Source organism: Sphaeramia orbicularis, chromosome 8, assembly GCF_902148855.1.
Source record: "Sphaeramia orbicularis chromosome 8, fSphaOr1.1, whole genome shotgun sequence".
NCBI classification, from domain to species: domain Eukaryota; kingdom Metazoa; phylum Chordata; class Actinopteri; order Kurtiformes; family Apogonidae; genus Sphaeramia; species Sphaeramia orbicularis.
The window spans coordinates 49,588,469-49,608,665 of NC_043964.1; the positions used below are offsets into that span (position 1 = coordinate 49,588,469).

General features: G+C 37.6%; 1 protein-coding gene across 2 annotated transcripts in view; it reads right to left on the reverse strand.

Annotated features, from left to right (window-relative positions):
- Positions 1-775: 775 nt before the first annotated feature.
- The window catches only part of septin12 (septin 12), a 118,682-nt gene continuing 99,260 nt past the window's right edge, over positions 776-20,197 (reverse strand). For both annotated transcript variants that reach the window (XM_030141521.1, XM_030141522.1), the window contains 7 exons: positions 14,669-14,750; positions 13,677-13,814; positions 10,554-10,671; positions 8,686-8,781; positions 6,604-6,700; positions 6,353-6,404; positions 776-4,443 (listed from right to left, as the gene is read on the reverse strand). In XM_030141521.1, the coding sequence (XP_029997381.1) occupies positions 4,278-4,443; positions 6,353-6,404; positions 6,604-6,700; positions 8,686-8,781; positions 10,554-10,671; positions 13,677-13,814; positions 14,669-14,750 (749 nt within the window). In that variant the 3' untranslated portion in view covers positions 776-4,277. The remainder of the gene's footprint in view (positions 4,444-6,352; positions 6,405-6,603; positions 6,701-8,685; positions 8,782-10,553; positions 10,672-13,676; positions 13,815-14,668; positions 14,751-20,197) is intronic.

The following is a 20,197-nucleotide window of genomic DNA, read 5'->3' on the forward strand; positions in this document are numbered from 1 at the left end:
AGTTACCGTGGAAACACTGTCATCTTCTAAAACACTGATTCACCAGTAAAACCCATAGAGTTGAATCGATGACAGTGGATGGACACACTGGGTTTATGTTCAGTTATTGATATGTTTACTGAAACTGAACTCCCTTTTTCCTTCAGTTTTTTCTGTTGTAAAATAATCTTTGAATTCACACTGAATTTTCATGAACATTACATGATTAGTAAATGACATATCAGGAAAAGTACATGATTTCCATTGAAAAATACAGAGGGTAATACTATAAAAAATGGTGATAAATCACTTAAGAAAGGTGAAATAGGGAGAAAAATTCATTTGGGAACTGATATAAAAGTAACACTAGGTCTTTATGGGTTAAGGTCTAGACTCTATGATGGTCATTCCATGGATGAAAATGATGTTTCATGCTCCCTGAACCACTTTTTGATAATTTGAGACTAATGAATCCTGGCACTGCCACCTTATTTGCCTGTGTCATCAGGGAAGAATAAAAATCAGTTGATGGAAAAACCAAGTCATGCAGTATATCAAGATTGTCAGATGCATTTTTTTGGACACATAACACTAAAAAACCACTTGCTTAGTTCATTCCAGATGTGGCCTTTTTTTGGACAAGCTGTGCATCATCCACACTATTACTGAAATATACGATGGAACCAAGTGCTTTATGTAGAACATAAAAGTCAGATCTCAGGACATTTGTAGTCATTTCCTCTACCATAGATGCTGTGGGAAAGGTCATATGTGGTAATAACTTCACACTCAAACGTAAAAGTGACAAGTATTTAATTGGAAATCAACAGTGTATCATTACTACTATAAAAGACAAAGGCAATAATCATATGGGAGCTATTAGTACAAGCTGGGTATAAAAAGGGGACCTTGAGCTTCAGAGCAGAACGAGAAGAACAGGTTAACATTAACAGTCTGACATGCGTTATGTAATTGAAATGTAAAAGTGACAGGACGGTTTGGTGTTGTTGTCCAGGAAACTTGAGAGAAAAAATATACATTATGTATAACTGAAAGAAGTCTCTCTAAAATACTTTAATTCTTATTCATCCAGGAAATGAAAGCTAAAACATTCTGGTCTAGCTTTACATTTACAGTAGCTGTAACATTCCATAAGTCATTGTGTATAATATCTGATAGAGCATATTGTATGAAAGTACATTTTGACATCTTGAAATGGCACAGAGGGAAAAGCACAGCTGTGTTCTTGTCTACGCCTAATAACATTAGGCACCTGTGCTTTAGCAAATGAGCAGCCTCACTACTCCAAGCAGTGCAGGTTTCAACAGAACTTTTCCCCTCAGGCTTTGCGTATGCGCTAACTGCTGAGGTTTTTTCAGCGCTGAAATGTGCATACTTGACATAGTGTGACTCATGGATACCTGCTCCAGTATATACTCACCCCATAGAATATATTGTGAACTGCTGCCAATAGCCCACACAAAGTCAAAAATGCAGCATAGTGTTAGTTCAGGCAGGCCACAAAGTCAAGCCCTGTCAACAGTTAGCAAATTTCATCCAAGGTTACACTTGTGCCTCTTAGCCTGGCTAACCTTGCCATTTACTCTGCAAGTCACTTTGCAACCCAGCTCTACTTCAATCAGTGTCATGCTATTGTTATTGATGAATTTGTGGTTCCATAGGTAGGGATTTTCCTGCTGCTTACCATGCCGTAGACTTTTCATGTTAGCAGATGGAAAGGCATCCAAAACAAAACCATATCATGTCTGGGTCACAAGACACTAATCCTGACTGTCAGTTAAGTCGAGTAAGAATTACAGATGCAACATAACACTGAAACTACCCAGGAGCTTTACTTGGAGACTTGAATGAAAGTCATTGTTAATGATACAACTAGTACCTGTGCTTTTTCTATGCTAAAAATTATAAAAATTCATCATATTCAACAAAACAACATAAACCTAGATACGATAATACATGGCAAAATGATCCAAACTGGGTATAGGACTGTGTATCTCCATGGCTTAGTAGTAAGATGTTCTATGGCCCAGTACTGATCTACAGATGGGTCAGAACAACTGAACTGACACACACACAGTTAAACTTTTCCCTGCATCCCAAATGTCCATGATGAAGCATACAATTCAGTTTCTGTTTTCAGTAAGCATGACAGCAATCCTAAGGCACATTCAGTCTATAATGAAATCTCACACTGTACATACAATGTTAAATTGAAGAACAGATGTTAAAGCTCCGGCAGCATTAATGTTAACCAGAAATATGTGATGACAGCTTTCCTTGGATTACAAAGGTTACAAATAGTTTTGCGTATATATAGTTTTTTAGAATGCGTAAATCAATGATACAACATGCACAGTCACTCATATACGAGTAGAACAAGAACCTGTGGTTAGGTGTTAAAACTAATGACAGCAGGCAAAACGTGTCCATTATGTACAACACAAGCAGATCAAACTGAAATATGGAAACAGGAAGTAAAATAAAGTGACAATAATGTATACAGTAGAACATGCCACTGTCACTCAAAACTGTCACCAACTTCATCAGTGTTCCCCCACGGACCGCAAAACTGCTGACAGAACACTTACATCTGTCACATATGCACCCATTCTTTTCAGCTGAAGACAGCAGGCTCCATTTTGGAGTCTGTAACCTCTTTCATATACAGCCACGAGTTAAAACAATAACCAAACATTACAAGTTCCATGTGAAAGGTCCTATGGTAGAAATTCAGCTCTGATGGTGCATTCAGGGTGAAAAGAGGACTTCAGTGCAGGTAGCATGAACAGCTGACTAACACACTGGATTTACACAAGAAAATGTGCTAGAACATTATGCTGTCAGCTACTGACACAATAACTGTTACAGCTGAATACTCTAAACTGTTCTCTGGGTGTTGTCACTAACTGACATAGAGCATCAACAATCACAAACTTGAACTGCCCTTTAAAATATCAAAAGCATCTTCAGCTACCCATACCAGTCTGCATGGAGAATGACTGAATGAAAGCAGAAGCAGGGTGATGGAAAAACTCTACAAAGTGAGTGGTACGATACAACATATCCACCAAAAGCAATGAAACCATTCTGCCTTCACGTGCTATGGGAATTATGGTAAATACTAGTTACCAAGTCAAAAATTCCACATGAGCGCCCCCTCACGTCGTATTTTCCACAGGAGAACTGGGAAAAGCTTTGACAGTTGAGCTGCCAAGATGAAAATTTGAACTTTTCAACATGGCAGAGAGCAATAGGGGATTCATGTCAACTGATAAACAATGCTTTTGTTAACGTTCTGCTGCTGTTAGCTGATGATTTTGCACATATATTGTATACACAATTAGCAAAAACAAAACAAAATGCGTAGCAGATGAATTAACACATCTAAAACTGTTTAGCCAAGTAGCAGGTCATGATAAATTGTGTTTCAGCCATTTTTCATTTCACTACGACAACAAAAGCACTTGAACACGACATGCTTATAATTCCTAATTCACAACTGGAAAGGTTCATCCCCCCGACAGCACGTGAAGGCAGCATCGGTAATGTCATCACTGACCCACGTCAAAATATTCTTACTAACACACTGACAATACAGATTTAAACTGGAAAAGGCAGCCATTTTGTCATGAAAAGTGAATGAAGAAACATGTCCCTCTCCACAGCATGTTGGGAACATGGAGGTTTGTGAACTTCTTCTTCACTTCTGTTCTTCTGACTATGTTCTGCCTACTCATCTCCTTAGGATCACATTTCAATATATTGGATCAAATAAAAAAATGACACATTCCATTGCCAAAAGTATGAGGATGCCTGATGTAAAACCTCAACCAGCTCAAGGTGTGACTGTTATTATAATAGAGTTATATTATATGCGTTATAAGCCCTGAAATCTCCTTCTACAAACAGGAGAGTCAAGTTGTTTTCTTGTTCCAAAGCAACATGAAGCAGTATGAAGCCAGATTTGTTTCTGCCAATGGGAAACAGACAAACACGACCTCATCAAAGCCTGTGGTTTTGACCCATCATGACATACAGTATGCACACGTAGTTGTCCTCTTACTTTTGGCAACACAGTATACCGTTAATGTAGGAGAAAATATTATATTAAATTCCTTTCATTGTGCCATGCTACACTCCATGCTTTCTCCTGCCCTGTATAATGTCACCATCCTTCTATAAAATAGATTTTTCTTTCTCCTATGTCTCATTGAGATTTGACGAGGAGCATGGTCAGTCCTCAAACAGGTACAGAAAGCAGTAAAATGACAGAGGGATCAGAGGTGGCTATCTGATTCACATTTGTCAGCAGTTCCATTCTCCAGTGGTACGGCAGAAAGTCCCAGTTCACTGAAGTTCAGGTTGCTCTCGTTGAGCCGTCGGACGCGGTAGGTCTCATAGTGGATGTTGTGTGTCACATCTTTCAGGTCTTGAAGGTGAGACCTAAAGACAAAACACAAACACAGAGTCAGCTGATATTTACTTTGACACCTTTTTGGATATAACAGTAACTACAGATTCCTCATCAGCTCAGATTGCCCAATAGTCCTTTCTCACAGAGGCCATTTTTGGACGAGTCCCTGATATTTTCTTTTTCAAAGTAGTTCTTTGTACTTCACCTGCCGAAGAACGGATTCCTGATGCCTGGACTTTGCTACTCACTTACATTATGGGCTGGCAGTGGGCTAAACATCACCAACTAGATGAACTAAAACTTTGACAGAAATTAAAATAAATAAAGAAGAGGTGTCAGGCACAACAAACCCCGCCCCTTTTACATATCGTAGTTTATTTTGGCATCGATCCAGCTGATGTCATTATGTCTATGCATGTGCTGATGTCAGCATATCAATTTCCTCTATATGTGTCCCAAATTTGATGTAAATTGAAACAAAATGGGTGTTTTTATAGATATTTCAGTTCTTGCCCATTAAGAGAAAATGGGGAAAAAAAAAGATTTTAAAAATTCCTAAAAAAATTTGAACTTCAACCTACTGTTCCCAAAATGTAATCAGACCTATGCTGGGTCACTGGCAATCTATAAACGCAATTTAGTATGAATTCAACCAATAGTTCTGCTGCTAGAGCGTTAACAAAGAAACAAACAAACCAAACCAAAAACAATACCGCTTGCCTCCCCTTTGGAGGAGTGGGGCAATAAATAAATAAATAAATAAATAAATAACCTGTAGGGACTAGAGATAGCACATAGTTTGGTAAAAAGAAGAAGCAAAACCGGAGGTTCTGTATGGATGTGAAATTGAAACACAACAGATCCATAGAGGAGATGAAGGGAGGGCGGGGGGGGGGGGCATGACACGAAAGCTTTAAAGTCAGCATTAAAATGTGGATTTACAGCCTATTTAATTTTAATGCTCCAAAAGTAATGAAATATGATTTATTTCACTGTTTGTCTTGAAATGCACCTGACTGAATATAAGCCTAGGCTGTAAATTCACACTTTGTTCCTTCAGGTTTAGACTTAGTTTTAATATTAGTTTTAATATTTGTAAATTACTTCTATGTCATCTTATATTCTACCTATTGATTATATTGTATATTGATGTTTATTGTTGATTTGTCAATTGACAATTAAATTAACAGCTGAGACCCCTATTTGATCTCAAAGTGGCTAATTTTACCCAAAGATAGGTAGGAATAAGCTGAATATTTCCCTAAAAATGTAATTTTAAGACTTTTCCAAAAACTTCATAACTTTCCAGGCCTGGTAAATGAGATTTAAAAAAAAACAGGCCAGTATGTAAAACATTACATGTAACATCTGCCAATAAAAAGCATAGGACCAGTGGCCATGTGTCTCACCGGCATGTTCTATCCAGAATCAATACCAAGTTGAATTTGCGAGGTTGTCAGGTTCTGTCTCTATGTTACAGTCCTGTGGCCTCTAACATCAATCTGCCATTAGAAGTGTGTGATGCTTTTACTGGAGGAGAACTCAACTTATTCAATCAAAGTCCACTTTCTATCAGTGATCAATAGTAACTATATTGATATCTCTAACCACTTCCATGTTATAAGCCACCAAAATATGGAACATTATGAGTAAAGGCACATTTTCACTATTTAAAAATAGTAAAAAATTAAAAAATCAAATCCCAAAAATGTGAACAAACATTTGTTGAAGCTACATATAAATTTTGAATTTGGATCCGACCAGTAATTTCCTCAGAGAAGATGTTTGAAGAAATTGCTAACGGAGTTCAAAGTCGATGACGACTGCGACGAAGATGATGACAAAGACAATGATGGACAATGCCTTCACAAAACCTCATGGCCTATCAGCCAGTGAACTAAAAACAAAAAGAACCTCTTAACCTCTTAATATACTGACCTGATGAGCAGATCTCGAAGATTGGCAAACTCACAGTGCGCCACATTTTCAACTGTGGAAAAAAAAAAGATTTACATTCCAATTGATTCTACATCAAATGAAGACAGCAGTGAAATGAACAATATGACCTGTTTAGTGTTTTCTGTTTCCTCTTTTACTTAATTGTTTGTTGTATTGTTTTCTTTAATGTTTTCACCTGTACCTACTCATTGACTCTATCTTCTACAGTTAACTCTTGAACTGAACCTTACCTTCAATAATACCCCACTTGGTTTTACGACCCAACACCTTGTTTCCATTCACCTGGTGCTCCTTGTCAGTTCCAACCACAGCAAAGGGAATGTTTTCCTGGACAAACAATACAAGAATAAGGAATAATTCTCTTATTAGTACCTGATAGACACTTTTTGAGAAGCTCACTGTGTAAACACTGCAGATGCTCATTTCACTGTAGTCAGAAGAAAAGGTGAATGGAGCCAAAATTACAGTGTTTATATTGAGCCTGTTTATATGACCACAAAAGTCAGATATGTGGGAGTAATCGGATAATTGCAATAATCAGATCTACGACATTTACATGCACTTAAGAAATGTGATAATCCAAAAACCATGGTTGAAATGCTCCAGTCCATTATCGGATTTCTTTCGGAGGACATACGAACATAGTTATGGTTGACTTAAACTTCCTGTTGTCTTCTGCTCATTTTTGACTACGTAACTTCTGTTCTCTACCATTTTAATTGTGTTTACACTTACACACAGCGTAAAAGGGCAAAATAAATCAGATTAACCCAGTGGTTCCCAACCTTTTTTGGTTCGTGACCCCATTTTAACTTCACAAATTTCTGGCAACCCCAGACATTCAAAACTGAGACCTTTTTTTTTTTTTTTTTGCTAAAATTAATTTGTTTTTGATTATGTAATAGTTTGCTATACTATGTTGCAAATAAACATTAATTTTAGATGACATTTAGTCTATATGATGTGTATAATTATGGACGGAAGCAGAAAAGCCAGGTTGAAATTACTGCACAAAGTGAGAATTTTATTTTCCTTGGTCAGGATATGTTAGGATATTTGGCTTTTCCTCATTGCTGTCAACGATGCTGGTAAATCCATACTGAAGGAAACTTTGATGTCTTAGATGTCTTAGCCAGGTGGGCAAAGAAATCTTTCCATTCTCTGTGCGGTCCAGTTCTCTGACTGCGAATGTGTCCGGACAGATTGAAGCGTAGTAAAGCACGCGGTCACATGATCGGGTCAATCAACCAATCAAGATATGCCCTCTCAGATATTATATCTGGCATTTTATTTGAACTTGATTTTTATTAGGAAAAGTGTGTGGTGTTTTATTTTTTATGAAATATATATTGAATCATTAAAAAAAATGTTTTTATTGGCATTTTTTTTTTTTTTATAACTACAGTCTACTCTCATTATACCGCCAACTTCTGTTCACGGCCAAATTGGCGGTATAGTGAAAATGGCGTTACAACGGGTTGCGTCCATAATGTGCATGTCTTTACTATATGATGTCTATGCTGCCTCTGTTAACCCGTTCTAATTGCGTTTCTAAATAAATCTTGATTCTGTTATGTTGTAAGGGATCATTTAAAGTGGGGAAACATTTTAAGCATTATTATACCGTGTCGGGAAATGACACCCCATCATCTTGAGGCTTTGGCTTAATCCCACGTCCTCTTCCCGACATCCTGACCTACGGAGTGTTCTGCGATAAATGAACGGTGGCCGTTCCGTAGACCTACTCATAGCTTGTCGCGATCAGCGTCTGGTGCGTTTGTTTCAGTGCATTGTTAAAATTTATGTGTACTCGATGGCAATCATGCTGGCGGTATAACGGTCGGGAAATCAATGGTATAAGTGTTGTTTGTGCATGGAACTGAGCTGGCGGATGGCGATAGGCGGAAATGACGGTAGCTAATGGAATAATGCATTGGGGATTTTTGAGCAATGGTTTTGGTCGGCGGTGAGCGAAAATGGCGGTATAACGGCGGGCGGTTTAACGAGAGTAGACTGTACTAGAAATTTCAGGTGACCTCATTTGAATTCCAGGTGACCCCATGTGGGGTTGTGACCCCTAGTTTGAAAAACACTGGATTAACCTGTATGCATGCAGGAAGACATCGGAGAATTGGGGAGAAATCCAGGTGTTAATCTGAATTCTCATAATCAGATTACTGTTGATATCAGATTATCTTTCTTACATGATCACTGGAATAATCTGATAACTCCAGATATTGATCAGAGTATTGGTGTGCATGTAAACAGGCTCAGTGAGGGGGACCCGTCACATGCCAGCAGTGAAGACTTACCCTGATCCTGTTGTTGAGGATACGCTCCTCTGGATCTTCATCATACTCTCTCTGTGGGTAAACATGAATCCCATTGGCTGCCAAGTCTTGCCTTATCTGTCAAAAAGGTCACAGGTCAAGTACAGATCAAATGCAAGGTTAAGTGTTGGGCTGAGGGTTTTTCTCAAAGTCAAGTAAGGATCCTTGAATGCTTTGTTAATGTAACGCTGCATCATTAGATTTAACTGGAGGATTGTTCAAATACCTATGACTCGACAGAGGACTGAGGCCTTCCTTTGCAGAATTTTCAAGGATGCTTCTGTGGATCCTCTGTGATGTTTAGGCACTTATAATACCTTAAGGGTTCCTACAGGTTTCTACAAGTTCAATTTAAGACTTTTAAAGAGCTTTTTAAGACTACTTAGAACAGAATGTCATAGCCATTTCACAGCTGTTCCCCTCCACTTTTCTGAAACCCGGAATTATTCAATTTGCACTTCCCCATACTTGTGAGCCGTCTCTTAAAGTTCCCAAAGTCAGCTTTCTCGGGCAACGTACGTGTGACTAACGGCTGCACTTGTGTTGGACTGAATGTTCTGTGATCATTTCTCACCTGGGACTGCAAAGTTAGCGATAACTGATGGAACTGAGTCGACTAACGTTACTTTCTTTGCAGCTTACACATTTCCCAGACACATTTAAACACAATACAGCCAGCAAGTTAATGGCAACATAACTTAAGACCTACCATATCAAATTTAATACCTTTTAAAAACTTTTTTAAGGTATGAAATGCAGATTTCTAAATTCAATACCTTTAAGACTTTTTAAGACCCTGCAGGAACCCTGTACCTTGCATGAGTCTTGTAAAAATTATGCTTAATAAAAAAGAGCTCACCAAAACTGCCAAATATGAATCGTCAGTAAAGAATAAGCATGATAAGAATACAAAGAACTTGGAACATCCTAAGAGGAAAACAATGATAAAGATAGATGAAAATGTTGAGAAAAGAAAACATAAAATATGTTGCAGCAGAACAGCTAAATGTTGATTCAAGTTTATTATTGTCCAAATCTACCTTTTCGTTAACAGGAAATCAAATCCTGCTGTCACTGTAAACATGCAATAGTTTTAGTAGGTGGGGTGTTGGCTGAATAGGTGTCAATGTGTGCTGTTGGCTCACATTTAAAAATTGTGTCAAATAAATGTGTAATTGAACCACAGAATTAGGGAATGGATCTTTGTAATGGTGCAACATGTACTGGTCTAGTCATGAATGTACTCATTAGATCAGGGGTCACCAATCCTAGTCCTCGAGGGCTGGAATCCTGCATGTTTTAGATGTATCCCTCTTCCAACACACCTGATTCAAATGCTAAGCCAAATGCTACCTATAGCTTCTGTCAGTCTGCCCCAGGGCAGCTGTGGCTACAGATGTAGTTTACCACCACCAGAGGGAGAATGTGAGAGCGAATGAATAATGGGTCAATAATGTAAAGTGCTTTGGGTGTCTAGAAAGGCGCTATATAAATCCAATCCATTATTATTATTATTATTATTATTATTATCATCAAGCTCTGCAGAAGCCTGATAATGACCGTCACATGTGTTGGAAGAGGGAAACATCTAAAACATGCAGGATACCAGCCCTCGAGGACCAGGAGTGGTGACCCCTGCATTAGATGGAAGGATTTTTGCCTGGACTAAAGAGGAAGTTACTGGGAAAGTAGGATCCTTGATGTTAACTTTGGAAAACAGCTTCTTTGACACAGTGCATGAAAATAGAAAATATGGAAGCCACCACATACAAAGTGTGTATGTGATGTGTTTGTGTTCATACTGCCTAATAAAAACATCTAAAAAGCTTTTCTTGTGTGTGTTCTCTCACCCTCTCCTTGAACTCCTGTCTTTCTTCAATGGTGAGAGTGTCAGCTTTGGCAATGACAGGCACGATGCTTACAATCTTCCCCAACCTCTTCATGAACTCAACATCAATAGGGCGTAACCTGGACACAAAGTCACATCTCCGGTCAGTTTTTACAAATATAGAAACATTATACAGACATTAAATATAACAAATGGACCACCACACCAGTGCAACAGATATAAAAGTATTGGACCCATTTTAGGTTTTTTCTGCATTGGTAATGCAACAAATAAAACATTAAAACATTTTGTGGTGTAATTACATATTAGATGTCAGTTTTAGTCAAGGTCTCTGTCTCATGCTGAGGGTAAGGACAAAATAAGGACACCAAAATATGGCCCATTATTTGTAACATTTTTAATATTTCAGAAATTCGTCAAAAAAATTCAAAAATGTAATCTTTTCAAAACTATGAACAAAATTTGTAGACATTGTCCCAAGGAAGCTATATTATTTTTTTTTCCTACATGAATCTGACCAGGAGTTTCAGAGAAAATTGTTGAAATCTATACATTGGTGACCTCGAGTGTGACCCTTCAAGATCACTTGAGGTCAAAGGTCATGAACCCAAATGAAAATCCATATATCTGTAACCATTTCCATGTTATAAACCATCAAAATAAGGACTATTATAAGTAAAGGGACATTTGTAATATTTCAAAAATTCGTAAAAAATAACCCAACAAAATTCTAAACTCTTAATATCCCAAAACTCTGAACAGATGTAAAAGACTTTGTCCAAGGGAAGCAACAAATAACATTTGAAATGAATCTGAGCAGTAGTTTCTGCTGACTTACTGCAACTATATAATGGCCTTCCCATCATGTGAAAATCAATCAAATTCAATAAAATTGTATTTATTTAGCGCTAAATCATAACAAAAGTTATCTCATGACACTTTGCATATCAAGCCGGTTGAAACCAGACTCTCAAGCCAATTTACAGAAACCCAACAGAATCCTCCAGGAGTAAACACTGGTGACTGGTGACAGTGGAAAGAAAAACCTCCTTTTAACAGCAGAAACCTGGAGCAGACCCAGACTCCTGGAGGATGGGCTTCTGACAGGACCAGTTGGGGTTAAAGAGAGAGGGTAAAGGAGGAGAAAAAGAGAGAGAGATAGAGAGAGACTGGGGGAGAGGGGGAGAAGGGGGGAAGTAGGGGGAGACACATGGATGCAACTGATGCACAGATAACTGAACTAGAACTGTCAAAAGTACACTAGTCAACATTTGCTATGGGATCAGGACTATAACTTTGCTATATTCGGGGGTGTAATTCTGGAAACTTGAAAATGTACTTTCCCAGTGGAGTACAGCCTGCGGATGCAGATGGTGGCCACACACATTATTGACATCATACCGTACGTGTTTCAGAACATTCTGAGTGGTTTCAGTGAAAACAAAATTGGAAGAGAAAGTGCAATAAAAATGTATGTTTTTTTTACCTTTTGGTCCATTTTTCTTTACATGACTAGCCAAAGTACACACATAATATATGAAGTCACCCAAAATATTATATAACATCAATTACTGTGCAAATATAAAACTGATCCCTAGCAAATGTTGACTAGTATAGATCAACTGGTGTTAGTATAATTATTAAAACCAGAACAAAGGTCCATGACTATTAATACTACTACTACATTGTATTGCACATTCAAATGTTGTCTCACTTTCTATTCAGCAGATGTTAAAAACCCGAGCAAAGTAGTAAATGTATTCAAACCAAATATTTAAACAGTCAGATGTACTGTACACAAGGTAAAATAAAATAAGGTAATAATACAGTAAAGGGTGAGAAAATATTCAAATAAAAGGTGGGTTGTGAATGAAATATGACCCTCAGATTATACCAAGCAACACCACTTTTTAGGAGGAAAAACTCATCAGACAGGAGCAGTCATATGTCTAAGCAGCAGGGACTGAGCCCGAAGCACTGAATGAAGACTGAAGTGGACAAATCCTGTGTGACATCACCTACTGGGGTGTGTGGCTTTTGGCTGTTTTGAAGCCTCATGTTTCATGAAACATAAGTGACCATATTTGGATAGAAGAGGAAACTCACTGTGATAATGCTAACTTACTGGTGACAAACACTGCACTGATGAATGAATATTGACGAATACTGAGTTATCATGGCGTCTATCTTAGATTATAGCCTATGACAAAAGGAACATGCTTGTTTCCACTGGTGACTTTAAAGCAGCGTATGACTTTCATCATAAATTTTTTTTCAAATTTGTAAAACCCGACACTAATCCATTAGTCTTTCCGTGGTTACGCACCTGAATCACTTCCCTCAGGGTGAACAACTTTGAAGATGACTGCATCATAAACACAGTCCGCTCGTTTACATAACAAACCAAAACATCACTCAGGCCTTTTTTGGAAATTTTGTCACTAAGTGCATTGTGGGAATGGAAATTCCACACAGCAGCAACAAAGATTATATTATAAAATTATAAGTATTATAACATGACAGTTGATTCACAGTGATTTCTTGTGACTCATTAGCGAACATGCTTCCATTGGTTGTTGTCGCCATGTTTGTTTTGGTCTTCCTCCAAATCTCGCCCTTGTTTTTAAAGATGACGTCACATCTCTACACGGCTTTTTTTGGCTCATAAACAAACAATGAAGACGGCGTGATTTCAAACCATGAAAATTATGTGAGTTTACACCTAAATCGGGTATTTCATTGGATCTTACTGCATTTCTCAGATAAATCAGTACTTGTACTGATGTATTGTGCAAGCAGCTCAAGACACTGTTTTTTAGAAAAGCTTTTGGTTGATGGATTTATCCTTTTTATCTATTTTATGAAATTATTCTTATGTTGTTTTATTGCACCCACTTTATGTACAGCACTTTGTGATTTTTATCTGTGAAAAGCACTTTATAAATAAACTTTACTTTACACATAATAATTTTTTTTGACCAGATGTGTGATGAAAGTCATACGCTGCTTTAACATGAGGGTCTATGAGGACTGACCCACCTTTGGGGCCTCAAGTGGACATTTAAGGAAGTGCTGGTTCTGTGGGCTTCATCTAACAGACAGGAGGTTGGTGTTTGGAACTGACCTGTGACCTGTGGCAGGAATGAAGTAGATGCAGCAGTGGACTCTGGTGTCAGGTATTCTCCTCTTGCGGTTGATGTGCAGCTCCTCTCTCAGGTATTTCTCGTACTGCTCATTGACGTACTTCACTATGGGCTCCCAGCTGCAGGGACACAACATGAGGCAGACAGAACTCATATATTGCTCTAGAGTCCCATGGAAGAGAGAAAGCAGGGGTGTCAGAGTCATTTTAGTTCAGGGGTCACATTCAGCCCAATTTGATCTCAAGTGGCTGGACCAGTAAAATAATAGCATCATAAAGTGTACATAATAACAACTCCAAATATTTATCTTTGTTGTTGTGCAAAAAAGTAAAATTACATTATGAACATGAAATGTGAATAACCTGAACAACCATGAACAATACGAAATATTCTTAAGAACAATATCGTGTCTCAGCTTATTATTTACATGTGTATGTTAACATACAGAGCACACTGAACGTACAAATACACAAAACATTTAGTAACAGGCATGATATTGTTAAAATTGCATTTATTTTTCTTTAGAAATATCAGGTTGTTCATAGGGTTAGCTGCATTTTTTTCTGAAAGGATAGTTTGTTTATGTCATCACTTTTGTAGACACTTCATATATGGCCGGTTAGCTCAGTTGGTTAGAGCGTGGTGTTAAAAATGCCAAAGTCGTGGGTTTGATTCCTGCATGGCCCAAAAGACTTTACAGGCCTAGAAGGGTGGAGAGGTGGCTAGTTCAATATCCTGGTTTCCCCCCCTTATTTGTATATATATTTACACTGATTGTTTCAAGCTGATGGCTGAGAGAATAACAGAGGGAGTATGTGTAGCTGCATATAAAAAATTGGTGGGACACCAATCATATCATTACACATGTGCAAATATTGTTAGAAATCATATCTTCCTTGGAATAAGAACAAAAATATAAATATTTTGTGATGCAACAGCTCTTCTCCGTCTCCATTATGCTGAGACTACTCACCAGTTGTCATTGTTGATCTGATCTCCAAATCCTGGGGTGTCAATCACTGTCAGTTTCATCTTCACCCCCTTCTCCTCAATCACTAGATAGAGGACAGAGGGACAGGGGTTAGGGCTTTGACAGTCAGACAAATGCCTTTGAAACATCACAGCTCTGAGGACATTTTATCCCTTGTCCACAGGTTTAATGACATCAAGAAGGGTGAAACTGAAGCATACAGAGGCATATTAAATATCTGGTGTGTATCAATGGTTTTGTATCAATTCCATATTTCACATGAACTAAGTCCAATTACATTTTTGTTGTTTTCAGCTTCAAGATTAAATATATATTTTTTTTTTAATTTTTGCAGCCTGGTATGTTATTAACAACAACATTGGTTAACATGCACTATTACCCTGTCCCCTGAAGGGGAGGCAAGGGGTATTGTTTTTGGTTCAGTTTGTTTTTTTGTTAACAATCTAGCAGCAAAACTGTTGGTTGAATTCATGCCAAATTGTATTTATAGACTGCCAGTGATGCAGAATAGATGTCATTACATTTTGGGAAAAGTAGGTCAAAGTTAAAATTTTTTTTATGAATTTTTAAAATCTTTTTTTTTCCCCATTTACTTATAATGAGCAAAATTTCAAATGTCTGTAGCAGCAAAACTGTTGGTTGGATTCATACCAAACTGGCTTTATAGATTGCCAGTGACCCAGAATAGATGTGGTTACCTTTTGGGAAAAGTAGGTCAAAGTAAAATTTTGTAATTAATTTTTCAAATCTTTTTTTTTTCCTACGATTTACTTACAATGGGTGAAATTTCAAATGTCTATAAAAACATCAATTTTGTTTCAATTTACTTCAGACTTGGCACATATATTCAGGCAATTGATATGCTGACATCAGCACACACATAGACATGATGACATCAGCTGGATCGATGCCAAAATAATCTACAATACGTACAAGGGGCAGGGTTTGTTGTGCCTGGCACCAAAAATGTTCTAAAAATATTTCCAGTTGTTAGTGTTGGCCTAAATCATCAATGAAATAGAAAATTAAGAGACAACCTCAAGCTTTGTGATCAAACACATTAAAGCATACACAGCATTAAACAACAATGCCATTTTTACACACATCCACACAACTCAATAAGCAGGTTTGACGGTCATTACATTTAAGATGAATTGACTGTGGAAGTGAAAATGGAAGTATATAATCATGAGTATAATATGTACAGTATCTACTGTGTGGGTGAGACGCCTCCTGTATTTTATCTTCACTGAATTAGTGTAAATTTGGAGCTCACGTAGGTGTCCACATGTAACTGTGTGAAGAGAGCTTAGTATCAGGTTTAGACTGTAATTTCAGTCCCATTGTTGAGTAAGCACAGTGGAATCTGTTCTGAGTGGGAGTATGACTGTAAACATATGGAACCTGATCATTAGGGTCTTCACTAACCACCAATAAAGTAGCACATACCTGTCTAGACAAGTCCGCCAGCTATCCCTACTGTAAAGCAACTGGTTTCACTGGTTCACCTTTATGTGGAAAAGCAAGAACTACTTGTGTATTACTGAAGTGGGAAGATGTAGACATACCAAAGAATCATTACGTTCAATGTGTAATTTGTGATATTTCTACTTTAACCCATAAGGACCCAGTGTGACTTTTGTGGCAGTTCCCAAAGGATTTTTTTTTTTCTCTAACCTTTTTTTAAGTGATTTATCACCATTTATTATAATATTATCCTCTGAATTTAGCATTTTTTCCCATTGAAAATCATCTGTTTTCCTATGCTTAATTGACTGATTATGAAGATGTTCATACAAGCTTAAAGTAAAGTCAAAGGTTATTGTATCAAAATAGAGAAAAACTGAAGAAAAGGTGACTTTTTCAGTAAAATATAACATTAACTGGACATAAACCAAGTGTGTCCATCCACTATCACTGATCCAACTCCATGGATTTTACTGGTGAATCAATGTTGTAGAAAATGATGGTGTTTCCACGCTCACTATGGAGCCTCTGAACGTCCAAATGGGTCATATCTGATGACCATGAAGAGATGACAAACTGCATTTTACCCCAACTGTTTACATATATTGATAGGATTAAGGGATCAACAGTTTAGATCAGTAGATGCTTTGGGTCACTGGAGGATGTTTGGGTCTTTATGGGTTAAAACACTAAAGAAAGAGTTAAAATTATCATTGTATGAAAACCACCTGCATGGTGGTGCAGTGGTTAGCACTGTCACCTCACAGCCAAGAGGTCCTGGGTTCAATACTAGCCGACAGGGGTCCTGGTTCAGGTTGGTCAATCTAAATCACTTGTATTTTATCTGTATATGACAGTGTTACATTGAACTGACATCATATTGAGGGTGTAGTTTTGGTGTAACTGGGACAAACTCCAACACCTCTGGCAGAAAACAGATGAATACAAACACACGGAGGATCTGCTAAATCAACTTTTGTGCCTGCTTTCAGGATAATGTGATATATAGTACATTAATGTATACTGCCCAGCCACTAAAAAAAGTTGCACATTCAATATTTGACTGCACTACCTTTGGTTTGAATTACAGGAGACATTCACTGTGACATCTTTTTTGTCCCATCATGCTTATGTAGTGTCGCAATAAGGTTCATAATATTTTTTCTGTCCGTAGTTGCATTAATTTTTGATTATTGATGATAGAGAATTGGACCGCTGCAATGAGTCTTCATCACAACCCATATTATACTCTGGACTTTATGGAGTCTAATCCATGTGTGGAAATTATGTCATTCTCCCTGAACCATTCTGTCACAAACCTGATGATCCTGATCAGACACTGCATTGTCCAATCTGTATGAAGTTTAAGAAATGAGAGGACACTTACTGCATCAGTTAGAGTTCAAAAACCTGTTACAGCTGAAACATTATTAACCACTGCAGTACTAACCCATGGAAGGATCTGAACTATTTGCTTAATTAAATCCGGTAAATGTCTTCTGTTATCAAAACCAAAGGTAGTGCAGTTCAATATTGCATGCCTTTTTTTGGGTGAGCAGTGTATTATAGTGTTATAGTCTGTGTCTGGGTGATAGAAGTGCTTTCAATGGAAGTTCCACATCAGGAGATGCTTTAGTGAAATTAAAACAAGGGTGATGGTGTGTTCAATTCTCAGCAGAAATTCACATATTCAAAAATAAAGAGAGCGTCAGTTTTCACACAGTAAAAATCCTGTAGTGAAATGTTATAGATCATACTCTGAGGAGCTGATGGAAAAATCAAAGAGTAGTTGATATGGAAATGATTCAGAGTTGGTGTAAAAGTCAGGTTTTAGGAAGCAGAACACAGTCTTTTGCAATTAGTTGCAAGTTTCAAATTGTCTCATGATAAATGTCATGTGATTTTTTTTTTCATTATGTGCATTAAAGCAAGAGCACTTGATATTTTTTCGTACAACTGGTCGAACATTCCATGATAACCATTGTTAAATCTACTCCCTCTTAAAAACACAAAATGTAGGGGTTTCTGGTTTTCCACCATTTCAATCAGTTAATTTCTTAATTAGTTATTTTCTTTATTATTTTTGCATCCGTGTTAAAACAACAAATATAGAGAAGAGACAAGCAACTACTGTTAACTGTCCAAGCTGAAATGAAAAACTTTTTGTCAAAGGAGTCTGGAGACTTTGAAGATCACCCCAGGGTGTCAGGCAGGCAAACACACACACACACACACATACACACACACACACACACACACACACACGTACGTATGCATGCACACACACACACACCTACACACACACACACACACACACATACCTTTTATTAGGTTTCTAATGGGCTTTTCAGTTGCTGGACACAGGCCACGGTTGTGCAACTTCCAAGTACGTAAGTACGTACAGGATTTATTGGCAGTGTGATCGGAATGGGCCTTGACAACATACTGAGATTTTAGAAATGGTGAGAAGTGACTAATGATGTCTAATTCTAGTTTTGAAGCTTCAGGGAAGTTTCCACTTCAAGACCTTTGACAGATACATCACTTGGAACTATAAAAGTGTCTAAGTTAGTCTCTTACATAGTGGTGGTACAATGTCAAGTATGAACAAAGTGGCTATAGGCAATAGTCAAAAAGAAAAGATAATTGCTCACGAATACATGAATCATGTAGAGCATTATATAAAATCAAGGAGAGTGGAATAAAGAGATAAACATCAGCCTTGGTTTGGGCCCCTAAGCAGAATCCCAGGTCTAAGATCCAGTTTCACTGTGACAGATATGTCATGTGGAGGCGGCGTTGACGGCTTCACTTCCTCTCACACCACTGTGATTTCATGACCATGCTCCCTGAACAAAAGGAACAGACTGAGGGTCAGTGTGTTCAGTGGACTGTGGTCCAAACAGAGATGGTCCCTATGTGTCTACTGACCCCTGTCCTTTCACCTGAAGGCCACTCTGACGTCAGGATTAAGAGGTCAGAAGCTAACTCAGGGCTTAACCCTGGGTGATTTATTTTTTATCATGGTCACAGCTGAACACCTGAGATGTTCACAACAGTGTTTCAAAACATAAAAACTACTGTAGAAACTACAGTAGTAGTGTCATACTGCATGATATTGAAATGGTATCAGTTTTTAGACTCAGAAAATGTAATACAGTATAATAAGTAAGTAAGTAAGTAAGTAAGTAAGTAAAGCTTTATTTATATAGAACTTTTTAAAACAACATGTTACAAAGTGCTTCACATAAAGGAGAGATAGATCAAATCAAATCAAATTTTAATTATCTAGCGCCAAATCATAACAAAAATTATCTCATGACACTTTACATATAGAGTTGGTCAGAATCAGACTCTAAGCCAATTTACAGAAAATAATAATAATAATAACAACAACAACAACAACAGTAATAACAATAATGATAATAATAATAATAACAATAATTGTATCTGGTGTGTAATGTTTGTTGCTAATTTAGTTTATATTCCTCTTCTTGTTCTTATCTTGTTCTTATCTTGTTCTTGGGAGTAAAGGCTTTTTATGAACTATTACCACCTAAAGTAAGACTCTTTATCGTGGAGGACTGTGTCATAACCTGTAGAGTTGCTAGGAAATGGCATTCAAGCAGAGACAAGCAAACGGAGTGTGGGTGGACATGTGCCACAAACCTGTTGAGTGACCTGTACACATGTGAGAAAGGAATCATTTTACAGACTGACCTTGTGCACAAACAACACTTATGACATCACACATCTAAAACTGATTCAAAATCTTACAGCTCCTCTATCCACAAGTTTTAGCAGTGACATAAATGCATCGGGCATAATCAGAAATTCCACAAATATGATGACTGCAAAACTGTATCATCATTCACTCAGCCTGTTTATGCACATAACATGTTTGCCGTAGTGTAATGTTTGATATGATGTATGTATGTTGAATATGCAGTAAATCACAGATCCTGTTCCTCTAATCCTCTGGATGGTTCAAAAAGTACAAGTAGAGCGAGCAGTGCACCTCTGAATCCTTGACCATATTTAGGT